This window comes from Natator depressus, chromosome 1, assembly GCF_965152275.1.
Source record: "Natator depressus isolate rNatDep1 chromosome 1, rNatDep2.hap1, whole genome shotgun sequence".
NCBI classification, from domain to species: domain Eukaryota; kingdom Metazoa; phylum Chordata; order Testudines; family Cheloniidae; genus Natator; species Natator depressus.
In genome coordinates this window covers 183,454,244-183,466,917 of record NC_134234.1, presented here as the reverse complement: position 1 = coordinate 183,466,917, position 12,674 = coordinate 183,454,244, and the positions used below count along the sequence as shown (strand labels likewise).

Here is a 12,674-nt window from a genome sequence, read left to right as displayed (position 1 = left end):
GCAATGAGAGGCTTACAGTCTAAGCAGGCTGCACCTCAGCACTGGGTGAGATGCATCACAAAGCAGGGCAAGGAAATGGGGGCATCTGACACGTAACATCTTGGTTTTGTGTCTGTGCACTGGGACCCTGCCTTTGCAGCTCTGAAATAAGTCACTTCGCCAAGCCTCTTTCTGCCCCCTCCTTTGAAAAAAGGGAAACCACGGCGTGAGCCGGCTGCCTTCCATCCGGTGGCTCTTGCAGGGCTTGGTGGCTGCAGCTGTCTGAGGCGAACTTCCTGCCACTTGCAGGGGAAGGACCCGTCTGCACCTGTTTGTAATGGGGTCCGTCCAGCGCTCGGCCGCTTTGCTTCTCTTCGTCCTCGGTGAGTGTCGTGGAGCTTGTTGGCTTTCCTCTCCGTTCAGCACTTGAGGGGGTGGGGGTGGGAGGGAGTGTAGGTAAAGACCAAAGGGAGGGCTTAGACGTGCAAGCCATCCATCCCCCTTCGCTGATTTTCATCAAAGCCACCCACTCCTTTGGCTCCTCTCAGGGAGGGGAATCGGCCTCTGGGGTTCTGGGTGTGTCTGGGGTTCTCTGTCACGCTGGCCACTGAGCTGGCAATGAGGTGCGCTAGGGCTCAGTCGTGGACAGAGATGCCCCCCTCTCAGTGGCTTAGCATGGCCCATAGGGGTGCTGAGAGCACTGTGGAGGTACGTTAGCATGGACAGGTGGGTCTGCTTTCTGTCACTCTCCTTTTAGTTGCTTCCTCTTGCTATGCTCCCCTGGCTGAGCTACTCCTGATCTCCCCTGCCAATGTTCCCGCTCCCTTCCCTTTTCTGTCCATTTACCTGGTCCCCTCCCAACTGAAAAAGCCAAACCAAAAACTTGTGGCGCTAACATGACATTTGTTGCCATCCCATCATTCACGCTGCTTGTGTATGACAGCCCTTCCCCTGCCCTGGCTTGGCTATTTGGACTGGAAGCACTCCAGGGCAAGACCCCCTACTACTCTCTCTGTACAGTACCTAGCTCAATGGGGCCTTGTTCCTCGTTGGCCCTTGATTACTATGATGATGATCTCTCCAAAATAAATGGCAAAAACTCCTGCCTGTTTCACTCCATTTTGTACAACTGCTGAATGCCTGACTGGCACACGTTACATCACCTTACTGCACACCCCCATTTATCACTAGCTTACACTGGACCTGCGTGTTGCACCATAAATTCCATCCCAACGTAATTTGGCCCACAGCCTCCCTAGGGAGCTGCACCTGCTGTTATTGGTCCTTTTGCTTATGTTGTTGTTTGTACTTTACTCAGGAGACTAAGGGCTTATCTCCAAGGGAAGCTATTCCAGGATAGCGCAGGGTGTGACTATAAGGGCTGTAGTTATACTGATATAACTCTCCAGGGGGACACTGTGTTCCAGAATACAAACGCCTTTCTCTGGGTTAGTGTAATCTACTTAATGGTCATTCTGGTCAATGTCTCTGTGTAGACAAGCCCTTTTTGGGACTCTCAAATAAAATGTAGATTAAAACAACTTGCTCTGTGAACTCCACTTGTAATGAGGGGAGAAAAACTACCAGCTGAGTAGACGACCCTGTTGCTTCCCTTTCCCACTCCATTCAGGCCGCATGCAGACAGAAGGAGGATGGGCCATACAGCTGAGGGGTGAACCGCCCTTGCAGACTATTCACCTCTGCTGGGATGTCCTTATCTGCCTGCTCTGATGAGGCCTCCTTTGGCACAGCTCATCACCTGACATGTTCCTATAACTGTTTTTCTAATGGCAAACCAGCCTTATCCCCCATTGCACTTGCAGCCCATCAGAGGTGCATGCTGGCTGGTGAGAGATCAGTTTTTTCTGCCCTCTTTCTAACATCCCTTATGATACTGGTAGGAAATTCGGATATCCACTCACCCCAGCTGTGTTATCTACAGGCTAATCAGGCCCAGTTCTCTTAAGCTCTTCATAGGACCCTACTGAAACCTGTTATCCTCTTTGGTGCTCTCCTCTGAACTGGCCCCACTTGGTCTCATTAGAACTGTGGGGCGTCCATCTCAACCCCATGTCACTCTGCTCTCCCCTCCAAACAGAGATCTAAGCAGCACCAAGGCGGGCAGAATAATCATTAAAAGGATGCCGCTCCTTAAAATGTGAGGCTCTCGGTTTGAACATGCAGTTACTGCAGCTGTATGTGCCACCTGGGTATCCGCACTTGTAAATGGCAGTTGCGCTGATACTTGATTTGCTCTCACAATTGTGGTAAATGCACAAGTGACTTAAGCCTGTGACTGCAAGCACCCCACTTCTACAACTCAGATTCCAGGTATTTTTAAATCCCAAATCCCCTCTTTTGGGATGTGCCTCTAGAAGAACTTGCATTGCCGCATAATACTACTGCTGTTTCATTATTTATAAGCAGGCCTCTGCGTGGGCCAGAGAGTAGTGCTGGTTCAGGAAGGACGTCTTTACCGGGCTAGAGGTTATCACATCACCATCTGGTGCAAGGTCAGTGGCTACCAGGGGCCCTCAGAGCAGAATTTCCAGTGGTCCATTTACCTGCCCTCTGCCCCAGAGCGAGAAGTGCAGATTATCAGCACCATGGATCCCTCTTTCCCTTACGCCATCTACACCCAGCGTGTGCGGAGTGGAGAGATCTATGTAGAGAGGGTACAGGGGGACTCTGCCCTGCTGCACATCACGGAGCTCCAGGATCGGGACGCCGGCGAGTATGAGTGCCATACACCCACCACCGACGAGAGGTACTTTGGGAGTTACAGCGCCAAGATGAACCTCTCAGGTAAGAGCTAGAGAAGGTTGCTAGCCTCACACTTGCCATTCGGCCACCTTCTATCAGCTGCTCTGAGGCACTGGGTGAGGGTGGCGAGATAGGACGGTTCAGGTTTTGCTTTTCTTTTGCTGTTGACGCTGTCCAGCTGTGGCGGTCCCAAGTTGGCAGTGAAACCCTGTATGTCAGCATCCCATTTAGTAAAGGGAGAGGCCAGTGAAGTGCAGGGTCTAAAAAGCACAGAGACATCAGATGGCTGTTCTCCCCACCTCCTCAGAGTAGATGGCAGGGGATGGGGAGATGGCGGGGACAGGTGTCTTCCTCCTTGAAGGGAAGGGGCAGATGGTGTGGTATTGGGAGAGGAGGTGAATAGGGTCTCTTAGCTAGGCCTTTCCTTCTTCCCCATCTGGGGCTTTTGCTGCTGCTCCACCCGGGGGGCCCCTCAGCCAGTCACAAACCCCTCCAGCGGCTCCCACTTCATGTTCCTTTCCTGGTGGATCCTCACTTCCACTAGGGAGGAGGAGCTGAGCTTCCCCCCCAGCCAGAAAAGGAGAAAGGAAGGGGAGCTGCCGCTCTGCTATTAGTTGAGGAAGGGGAGCCGTGTTCTCCACACCTCATTTCTTGAACCCCTAGTCATGACAGAGCTCTAGCAGATCACATCAGAATATCTCCATGGATACAAAGGCCCTCAAAACTAACCCTCAGCATCCTTTAGGCCATGCCTATAGGACACAGGGTCACTCTGACATACGTGGGATGCTCATAGATGTTCCGGAAAGGGTGACTATCCTAAGAGACATCTTTGGGAAGGGGGAGAGAGCTAGGAGGGGGAAGCATGACCGGATGGGAGAGGCAAAGGAAAATGCCTTATTCTGAACTCTCCTATGTAAATGACGGTGCAGCATTCCCTAGAGGGAGATGCTCTGTGGTAACTTTGGTGGGGCCTCTGGGGTACCTCCCCCTCCCCTACATACATGTTTTCCCTTTATCCTTGGGGTGTACCAGCCCATACTCTTTGGCCTACACCTGATTCTCTTTGGAGTCAGTTAACACTGGCTCACGTTGACTGAAGAGGGCGCAAGAGAGCGTTGCAGCAAAGGAGACATGCTCTGCCCACCCAGGTGCTGAGCCCCTTTATGTATCGGTGGCAATCAGCAGTGAAAGCTGCTAATGCCACAGAGTGGAAATCCCTGCACCAGGAGGAGGGCGTGGCTGATAAGCAGGGTATCTATGTCTAGACAGAGAGTTGTTCCATTTGTGACCAGCATGGCTGTGTTTTTGTTGTGTTTAGTGATCCCTGACACCCTCTCCGCCACCATGACACCGCAGGCCCTCACCCAAGTGGAAGGAGATCCACTAGAGCTCACCTGTGAGGTGTCAAAATCCACAGCTCAACACACCCACCTTTCTGTTGCCTGGTACCATCTCCAGGGATCAGGAGATGGTCAGGCCATGGTGATCCTTTCCCTGTCCAAGGATTTCATCTTGACTCCGGGCTCCTCCTACACGCAGAGGTTTTTGTCAGATGTCCGGTTGGACAAGGTTGGGGACACCACATACAAGCTATCTATTGGCAGAGTGCAGCCCTCTGACCAGGGCCAAGTGTACTGTGAGGCGGTTGAGTGGATTCAGGATCCTGGTGGAACTTGGAAAGACATAGCTCGGAAACAAACGGAAAAGACATCGCTGACCATCAGAAGCCATGGTAAGATGCACACAGCCCATTGGTGAGACGCACTGTCGTTATAAAATACCTCCGCTCCCATCTGAGGGGCTGCAGAGGGATCCTAACTCATGTGCTTACCCTTTCTACAAAGATGCCTTTTATGTAAATGAGAGTCAGGCTTGTTGTGTGTCTCTAAAGCCTCTTCATCCACCCAGTCATTAAGCCACTGCACAAAATGTCATTTTATACAACAGCATTAATGTGAATGAGATTTCTGAAGGTCTAGGTCCTGTCACATTTGACTGACGGGCTCTAGACAGGAGACAGAATGGCTCCAGATGTACACAAATCCTGTGTTTGATGATCAGAAGTGCTTGAGGGAGGGATGACTCAATATTGCCTGGCCCAACTCTCCCATCATTAGTTAATCCCTGACAGATTTTAAGATCATCTTAGAAATCATGGCATTTTAAAACAAATTTTGGGTTCTTATTTTTCTTTGGGCATCTGAGCCTTTAGGGTTCAAGTTTTCAAGCTTTTCTCTGCAACCATGAGGGCTAGAAACACTTTTTTTTTTAATTGAAAACTGAGATTCTCATATAATCACCTGACTCCATTAAAAACACCCAATAGTGTGAGACTTTTCATAAAATTGTGAGAGTTGGCAACACGAACACCTTCCCAGATACAAATGAAGGCAATACTCCCATTGACTGCAGTGGGTACAGCATTGAGGCATTGGTGACTAAGACAAAGGGGATTATGGCAAGCACAGAGGTAGCATGGAGGAAGGTGGGAAGGGAGCAAAGGCAGAAGGTTAGGCCTGGGGTGGGGTAGGGAAGTTAAAGCAGTGAGAGAGAAAGGAGCTTAATGGAGGATACTGGCCCTGGAAGGCAAGGACAAGGAGCTGGAGCGAGCCGGGGGATGCAGTGAAGAGGTCTGACTAGGAAGTGATGTGGTGGGAATGGTGCACAAGGAAGGCTATCACAGAAATATTTTGGGAAAGGGGGGCTGATTTGAGATATAAGGGGGCCAGAGGAAAGGAGGATGTTGATGGTTGAGGTGAGAAATGACCATGGTTTGGGCCAAAGTTAGTGGCCTGGGTGGAGAGGAAAGATCAGGTTTTAGAGTGTGTGGTAAAGGAAGCTGGCATCTAGTAAAGACCCTGATTCAGAACAGGAAACCAAAGAAACAAATAGCTAAATCAGTGTTTTTCAACCTTTTTTCATTTGCAGACACCTAAAAAATTTCTAATGGAAGTGTGGACCCATTACCAGGGGTCCACGGACCACAGGTTGAAAACCACTGTTATATGGTGGTAACAACCTTTTGCGGACCCCTTAGAAACAGTCTGAGGACCCCAGAGGTCTGTGGACCACAAGTTGAAACCCACTGAGCTAAATGGTTCAAATAGTTCATTAAGCTGTGGGCAAGATTCCATGCTGTGCACCCGTCAAACACTGCAAAAACTCTCTCTTCATGGCCATAGATTTTAATTTGGAATGGCTGGCAGGTTTGACAATGTTTGTACCCCTCGTTCCCATTCATAGGAGAGGTTTTTGTGTGCACCATTGTTTGGAGAACAGCTGCAGTTCATATGAACATTCATAGCAGACAAGAATATTTGCTTTTCATTATTCTCCTGTTTAAAGTTTCGTCATCCAATCAGAAAGCAGAAACAATACCACGTAACTTCAATTACCAATCACATGCTATGATTCATGAATAGGGATTAGTCAAAGTAAAGAGTTTTGAAACTCCCTATAGGCTGAGAATTCTATTCTACTTAGATTAGTATATTATACTCATCACCGAGGTATCTGAACAGTTTACACCATTGTTTGAACGTGGAGGCCTCTAGATCTCATTATGCCTATAAACTATTCAGCCAATATTTGGGAATACCAAGCATATGTGCAGGAATCAGGATGTTCTTGAATTGTTTATGAACCAACCATTTAAAACTGTAGGATGACTTATTTGCAATAAATACTTAAAGCAGCTGTAAATCTTAGGAGTTACTGAATTTTTACCTTTGGACGATAATGTATGTTATTTCCCTTGGAGCTAGGTATTGTCTGTGTAGTATTGATCTAAGTAGTCAATGCAATGGTCATGTAAAAATGCGACCTGTATACAGACAGAGATATGTTCTGCGTTTGATTTTTGCGCAGAATTCTCATTGATTTCATGAGTTCCATGCATGGGAGTTTGGTAGGAGATCTTATTCCCTGCTCACTCAGCAGTGACCAGTTTCTATTAAAATCTTGTTCTGAATCACCTTTTGGGGCTTTGGTTCAAATCTAAGAATTCCTGGGAGATTCCTCAGCAAGGGTGGAAGTTGGTCTATGTTGTACTAGACCTAAAAATACTTTGCCCTCCAAGAAGGGAGAATCTTATCCAAAGGAAATGGACTAAAGGACCCATTTGATAGAGGTCCCTTCTGACTCCAATGAAGCTAGTAATAAGAAGGGATGATTGAACAGGGCCTCTTGACATACACTTACCTTGCTTTTGTTTTTCTACAGACAGAGATTTCCAAGCTAATATTGCTGCTGTTGAAAGTTCCCTTGCAGAAGGGGAGCCCTTGCAGGTAAATTGCTCTGTGAAAGCCCAGAATAGCCAAAACCGATGGTTCCAAGTGGTTTGGCTCTTCAAAGGAGTAGAAGTAGCTAGGATTGACCCACATGGGGTACTGGCTTTGAAGGAGGAGTATGAAGAGAGAGCTGCCTTGGGACATCTCCAAGTGGTGAAGAAAAGCAATGAGCTGTATATCCTCAAAGTATACCAGGTGGAGTTAAAAGACAAAGGCACATACAGCTGTAAGGTTTCAGAGATGGAGAAGGCTTCCACAGGCTTTTCCACCACCCAGTTCAAGACATCGTCAGACATTGATGTCAATGTGACGCCAATAGGTCAGTGAAACTAAATGCCCTTTCTTCTAAGTGAAATCTGAAAAAAGTCCCTGGTCTGGGTTCCACTGCTATTTGGCCTCCTGCCTTGGCACAAGGAAGCTGTCCCCCAAAAGGGGCAGGTGGGCTATAGTGCTCGGTACACTGATAGAAACCAAGGTATTCACGCTGGCACACGTAACACTTCTACTGTAGCAAGGGAAGTGTGCGCTCTAATTCACTGTCTGCACCAATTCACTGGATCACCTCCACAGAGTGTCATAGAATCATAGAATCATAGAATATCAGGGTTGGAAGGGACCCCAGAAGGTCATCTAGTCCAACCCCCTGCTCGAAGCAGGACCAATTCCCAGTTAAATCATCCCAGCCAGGGTTTTGTCAAGCCTGACCTTAAAAACCTCTAAGGAAGGAGATTCTACCACCTCCCTAGGTAACGCATTCCAGTGTTTCACCACCCTCTTAGTGAAAAAGTTTTTCCTAATATCCAATCTAAACCTCCCCCATTGCAACTTGAGACCATTACTCCTCGTTCTGTCATCTGCTACCATTGAGAACAGTCTAGAGCCATCCTCTTTGGAACCCCCTTTCAGGTAGTTGAAAGCAGCTATCAAATCCCCCCTCATTCTTCTCTTCTGCAGACTAAACAATCCCAGCTCCCTCAGCCTCTCCTCATAAGTCATGTGCTCTAGACCCCTAATCATTTTTGTTGCCCTTCGCTGGACTCTCTCCAATTTATCCACATCCTTCTTGTAGTGTGGGGCCCAAAACTGGACACAGTACTCCAGATGAGGCCTCACCAGTGTCGAATAGAGGGGAACGATCACATCCCTCGATCTGCTGGCTATGCCCCTACTTATACATCCCAAAATGCCATTGGCCTTCTTGGCAACAAGGGCACACTGTTGACTCATATCCAGCTTCTCGTCCACTGTCACCCCTAGGTCCTTTTCCGCAGAACTGCTGCCTAGCCATTCGGTCCCTAGTCTGTAGCGGTGCATTGGATTCTTCCATCCTAAGTGCAGGACCCTGCACTTATCCTTATTGAACCTCATCAGATTTCTTTTGGCCCAATCCTCCAATTTGTCTAGGTCCTTCTGTATCCTATCCCTCCCCTCCAGCGTATCTACCACTCCTCCCAGTTTAGTATCATCTGCAAATTTGCTGAGAGTGCAATCCACACCATCCTCCAGATCATTTATGAAGATATTGAACAAAACCGGCCCCAGGACCGACCCCTGGGGCACTCCACTTGACACCGGCTGCCAACTAGACATGGAGCCATTTATCACTACCCGTTGAGCCCGACAATCTAGCCAGCTTTCTACCCACCTTATAGTGCATTCATCCAGCCCATACTTCTTTAACTTGCTGACAAGAATACTGTGGGAGACCGTGTCAAAAGCTTTGCTAAAGTCAAGAAACAATACATCCACTGCTTTCCCTTCATCCACAGAACCAGTAATCTCATCATAAAAGGCGATTAGATTAGTCAGGCATGACCTTCCCTTGGTGAATCCATGCTGACTGTTCCTGATCACTTTCCTCTCATGTAAGTGCTTCAGGATTGATTCTTTGAGGACCTGCTCCATGATTTTTCCAGGGACTGAGGTGAGGCTGACCGGCCTGTAGTTCCCAGGATCCTCCTTCTTCCCTTTTTTAAAGATTGGCACTACATTAGCCTTTTTCCAGTCATCCGGGACTTCCCCCGTTCGCCACGAGTTTTCAAAGATAATGGCCAAGGGCTCTGCAATCACAGCCGCCAATTCCTTCAGCACTCTCGGATGTAACTCGTCCGGCCCCATGGACTTGTGCACGTCCAGCTTTTCTAAATAGTCCCTAACCACCTCTATCTCCACAGAGGGCTGGCCATCTCTTCCCCATTCTGTGATGCCCAGCGCAGCAGTCTGGGAGCTGACCTTGTTAGTGAAAACAGAGGCAAAAAAAGCATTGAGTACTGATGACCTGCTTCCTCTCTCCAGTAGGCATAAGAGTCTTTTGCCTCTCACGTACAGTCCCTCTTGCAGTTTCCACCACCTCTTCTGAGGCAGCTGCCTGTGCACACAGGGTGACTGAGATCCTACATTTGGTAGGATCAGTCCCAGTTTCATCAGGGCTCTCTACTTACTGCCTTTTTTATTGCCTATGCTTATGCATGGTACAATCAGTGTTTAAAATGTGGGGAGATGTGGGGGGAGAGGGCAGATTCCCCCCCCCCCAAAGAAAGTTCAGGTCAAGCTGGGTTGTTGAGAGATGTACTTTAAGCACTGTCTTACCAAAGGTCCTGCTCCCAGATTGAGCCACCCCATTCCCCCTACCCCATACACATATTTTTCGCAGACCACTTTAAACATTGGCTACAATAGCCTACGCGGTAATGGTCCAAAGTCGGACAGCTTCCAGTATTAATACTGCCGTGTTGGGGCTATTATTGTAGAATAGTGCAGTATTTTTTTTTAAGGCCTGGATGGCTAAATGAGCTTTACTGACACTCCCAATGACTTCTCCTACCATGGCATGCTCTTCTACCCAACATTGCAAAGGAGACAACCATCACCATGGTGTCCCTGTGAATAAACTGTCAGGGGTGGTTACAACATTGGACTGGGGCTCAGGAGATCTGGATTCAATTCCCAGCTCTGCCACAGTGACTTTAAGCAAGTCACTTAATCTCTCTGTCCCTCAGTTTTCTATCTGTAAAATGGGGACAATAATACTACTCTCTTCCACCCTGCATTTGCCTGTTTAGATTGGAAGCTCTTTGGGGAAGGGGCTGTCTCTTATGCCGTCTGTGTGCGTGTGTGTATGCGTGTGTACGTACACACAGTGCCTAGCACAATGAAGCCCCTGTCTTAATTGAGGCTTCTAGATTACTGGAACACAAATAATAATGAAGGTCATGCACATATAAGTCAGGAGTCCACTCTAGAAAAATATCCAAGCTAGAAGAGTTCTTACTGTTTCTGGATTACTGGGTTTTGTTCATACAATGATGCTGTGTGAATTTTTGGTTTCAGAGTAGCAGCCGTGTTAGTCTGTATTCGCAAAAAGAAAAGGAGTACTTGTGGCACCTTAGAGACTAACAAAGCATAAGCTTTCGTGAGCTACAGCTCACTTCATCGGATGCATCCGATGAAGTGAGCTGTAGCTCACGAAAGCTTATGCTCAAATAAATTTGTTAGTCTCTAAGATGCCACAAGTCCTCCTTTTCTTTTTGTGTGAATTTTGCAACTGTGCTAGGTGAAAAGAGGTATCTGACTGACTGATTTTGCTTTGACCATCCAGTCGTGCTTGGGATGCACCCTTTACTCCTTTTCATCCTTCGGTGTGTCTGCAAGTATTGACTACTTTTGCCTCATCATGGCTTGGTCCGACTTGTCCTTCCCTATTATCTCAGCTCCTTCTCCAGAGGACACCTCACTTTCTGTTCCAGTTCACCCATGCTCTTTAAACAGAGGCAATTGCTCTCTCCTCAGAGGGTGCTACACGCACTGTGACATGTAGGTAAAAGCTGGCGTGTGGAGTAGGTGTTTTACTGCAGGCCTCTTGTAGCCGTGACAGCTCATACGTTCTATTTAATACCCACAGGTGCTCAAATGCCAGGGTGATGGGCATAGTACAAGAACCTGAAGAGAATAATTTGTTTTCTTTAATATATTTGTCACAACTCTTCTTGTGTCTTTAAAAAAAAAAAACCCTTTTAAAATGAAAGTTAAATGCATCTGGCTCAGTTGTGAAGAGCTGACGCGATGTGTCCACACTGGAGCCCGGAATTTGCCTGTCTCAATGCAACAGGCAAGACTCTGCCAACTGAGTGTATTCATTGACACATGCCCTAATGCTACCGCTCCAGGAATGCTGCCGGCAGAAAGAAATGGACTTCAGGGTACTGAAAAGGTGGCTCCAAATATCAGGACAACTCCCCCTACCCTTTACATTGAGATTTACCTTGGCACGAGAATACTCCTGACTAGCTTGGAAAGATAACTGCTGCTGTTGTTGTTCACAGAAAGCCACATGCACGTGTCTGTGCTCAGCGGCGAAAGTCAGATAGTGGAAGGAGACACCTTGATCCTTCACTGTCAGGTGAGCGGAGCAACAAGCCCACTCTCGGTGAATTGGTGGCACCTGCGAAAGAACGGAGATCAACCGGAGCACATAGTTGGGATGGAACAGGATGGCATGCTGAGGCCAGGCCCCTCCTACCAGGAACGCAGCACTAATAGGGACCTCCGACTAGAGAAGATGAACTCCACCACGTTCACTCTGGCAATCTACAACACTTCAGCCACCGATGATGGAGGGTCTTACAAATGTGAAGTGACAGAGTGGTCCACGGACAGGAGCTGGAAACAGGCACAGGAAACATCAGTAGCCATTAGCCCTCTCAGTAAGTTGATAGAATCCCTTCCTTACGTTACAGTTGGATGACCTTCTATCATAGGTAGGGTGGTCTACTGGTTAAAACACGGGCCTGCGAAGGAAGAGACCTGGGTTCTGCTCCAAGCTCTGCCATTGACATACTATGTGACTGCAGAGAAATCACTTAACAGTTGTGTGCCTTGGTTTCCCCACCTGTAAAATGGGGGGGATACAACCTGCCTGCCTGCCGGCCATGCAAGCTCTTTTGAGAGGTTATCAATGAACACTGGTAATGTGCTCTGAGACCCCTGAATGCCAGGCACTGTGTAAATACGAATTACTACTCAGCAGGAACCCTTTTGGATCCTCAGCTTCTTGAAACGAGAAGGGATTAATCTATTGCCACAATGGTATATGGAAATGAAACTGAACAAAAGGCCTTGCTGAGTTGTACTACAAGAGTTCTTGGTGGGGGGTCCTTGATTTTGGAGCACTCTTTGCCCCCCAGAGCCTCATTTGGTTAACTTTTCCAGGCAAGCCCCTTTTTCTTTTTTCCCGTTTGGCTGTTGAGGAGGGTCTGGGTTGACGTGCATCTATTTAGGCACCTTTCTTTCTGTCCACATGGTGACTTTTAGTTTATGGGCTAGTTTAGTTTAGACTTTTAGTTTACAGGCTAGTATGGGCTAGGTGCCTGTAGCACTGGATGGGCCATTGCATTTTAAAAAACGAAATAAATATGTAAATAAATACTGCGGATGATCAGTGGGGAAAGCGTGCTTGGCAAAATGAAGCATCCATCATTAATCAAAAACAGACCCTTCTGTTAGCAGAGCTGTGATGGAATTCCAGACTGTCCTGCAGGGCAGGATTGAAGTATGGTGTTGGCAGAGCTGCATGGGGGACCCAAGGCTTTATCTACCTTGAGGAGCCTGTGCTGGCAGAGCCCCCTAGTGTAGATGCAGTGT

General features: G+C 47.9%; 1 protein-coding gene across 1 annotated transcript in view; it reads left to right on the top strand.

Annotated features, from left to right (window-relative positions):
* Positions 1-316: 316 nt before the first annotated feature.
* Positions 317-12,674, top strand: part of CD101 (CD101 molecule) — a 29,555-nt gene continuing 17,197 nt past the window's right edge. Inside the window, exons 1-5 of the mRNA XM_074946892.1 lie at positions 317-362; positions 2,407-2,784; positions 4,064-4,477; positions 6,967-7,353; positions 11,357-11,737. Of these exons, the coding sequence (XP_074802993.1) occupies positions 317-362; positions 2,407-2,784; positions 4,064-4,477; positions 6,967-7,353; positions 11,357-11,737 (1,606 nt within the window). The remainder of the gene's footprint in view (positions 363-2,406; positions 2,785-4,063; positions 4,478-6,966; positions 7,354-11,356; positions 11,738-12,674) is intronic.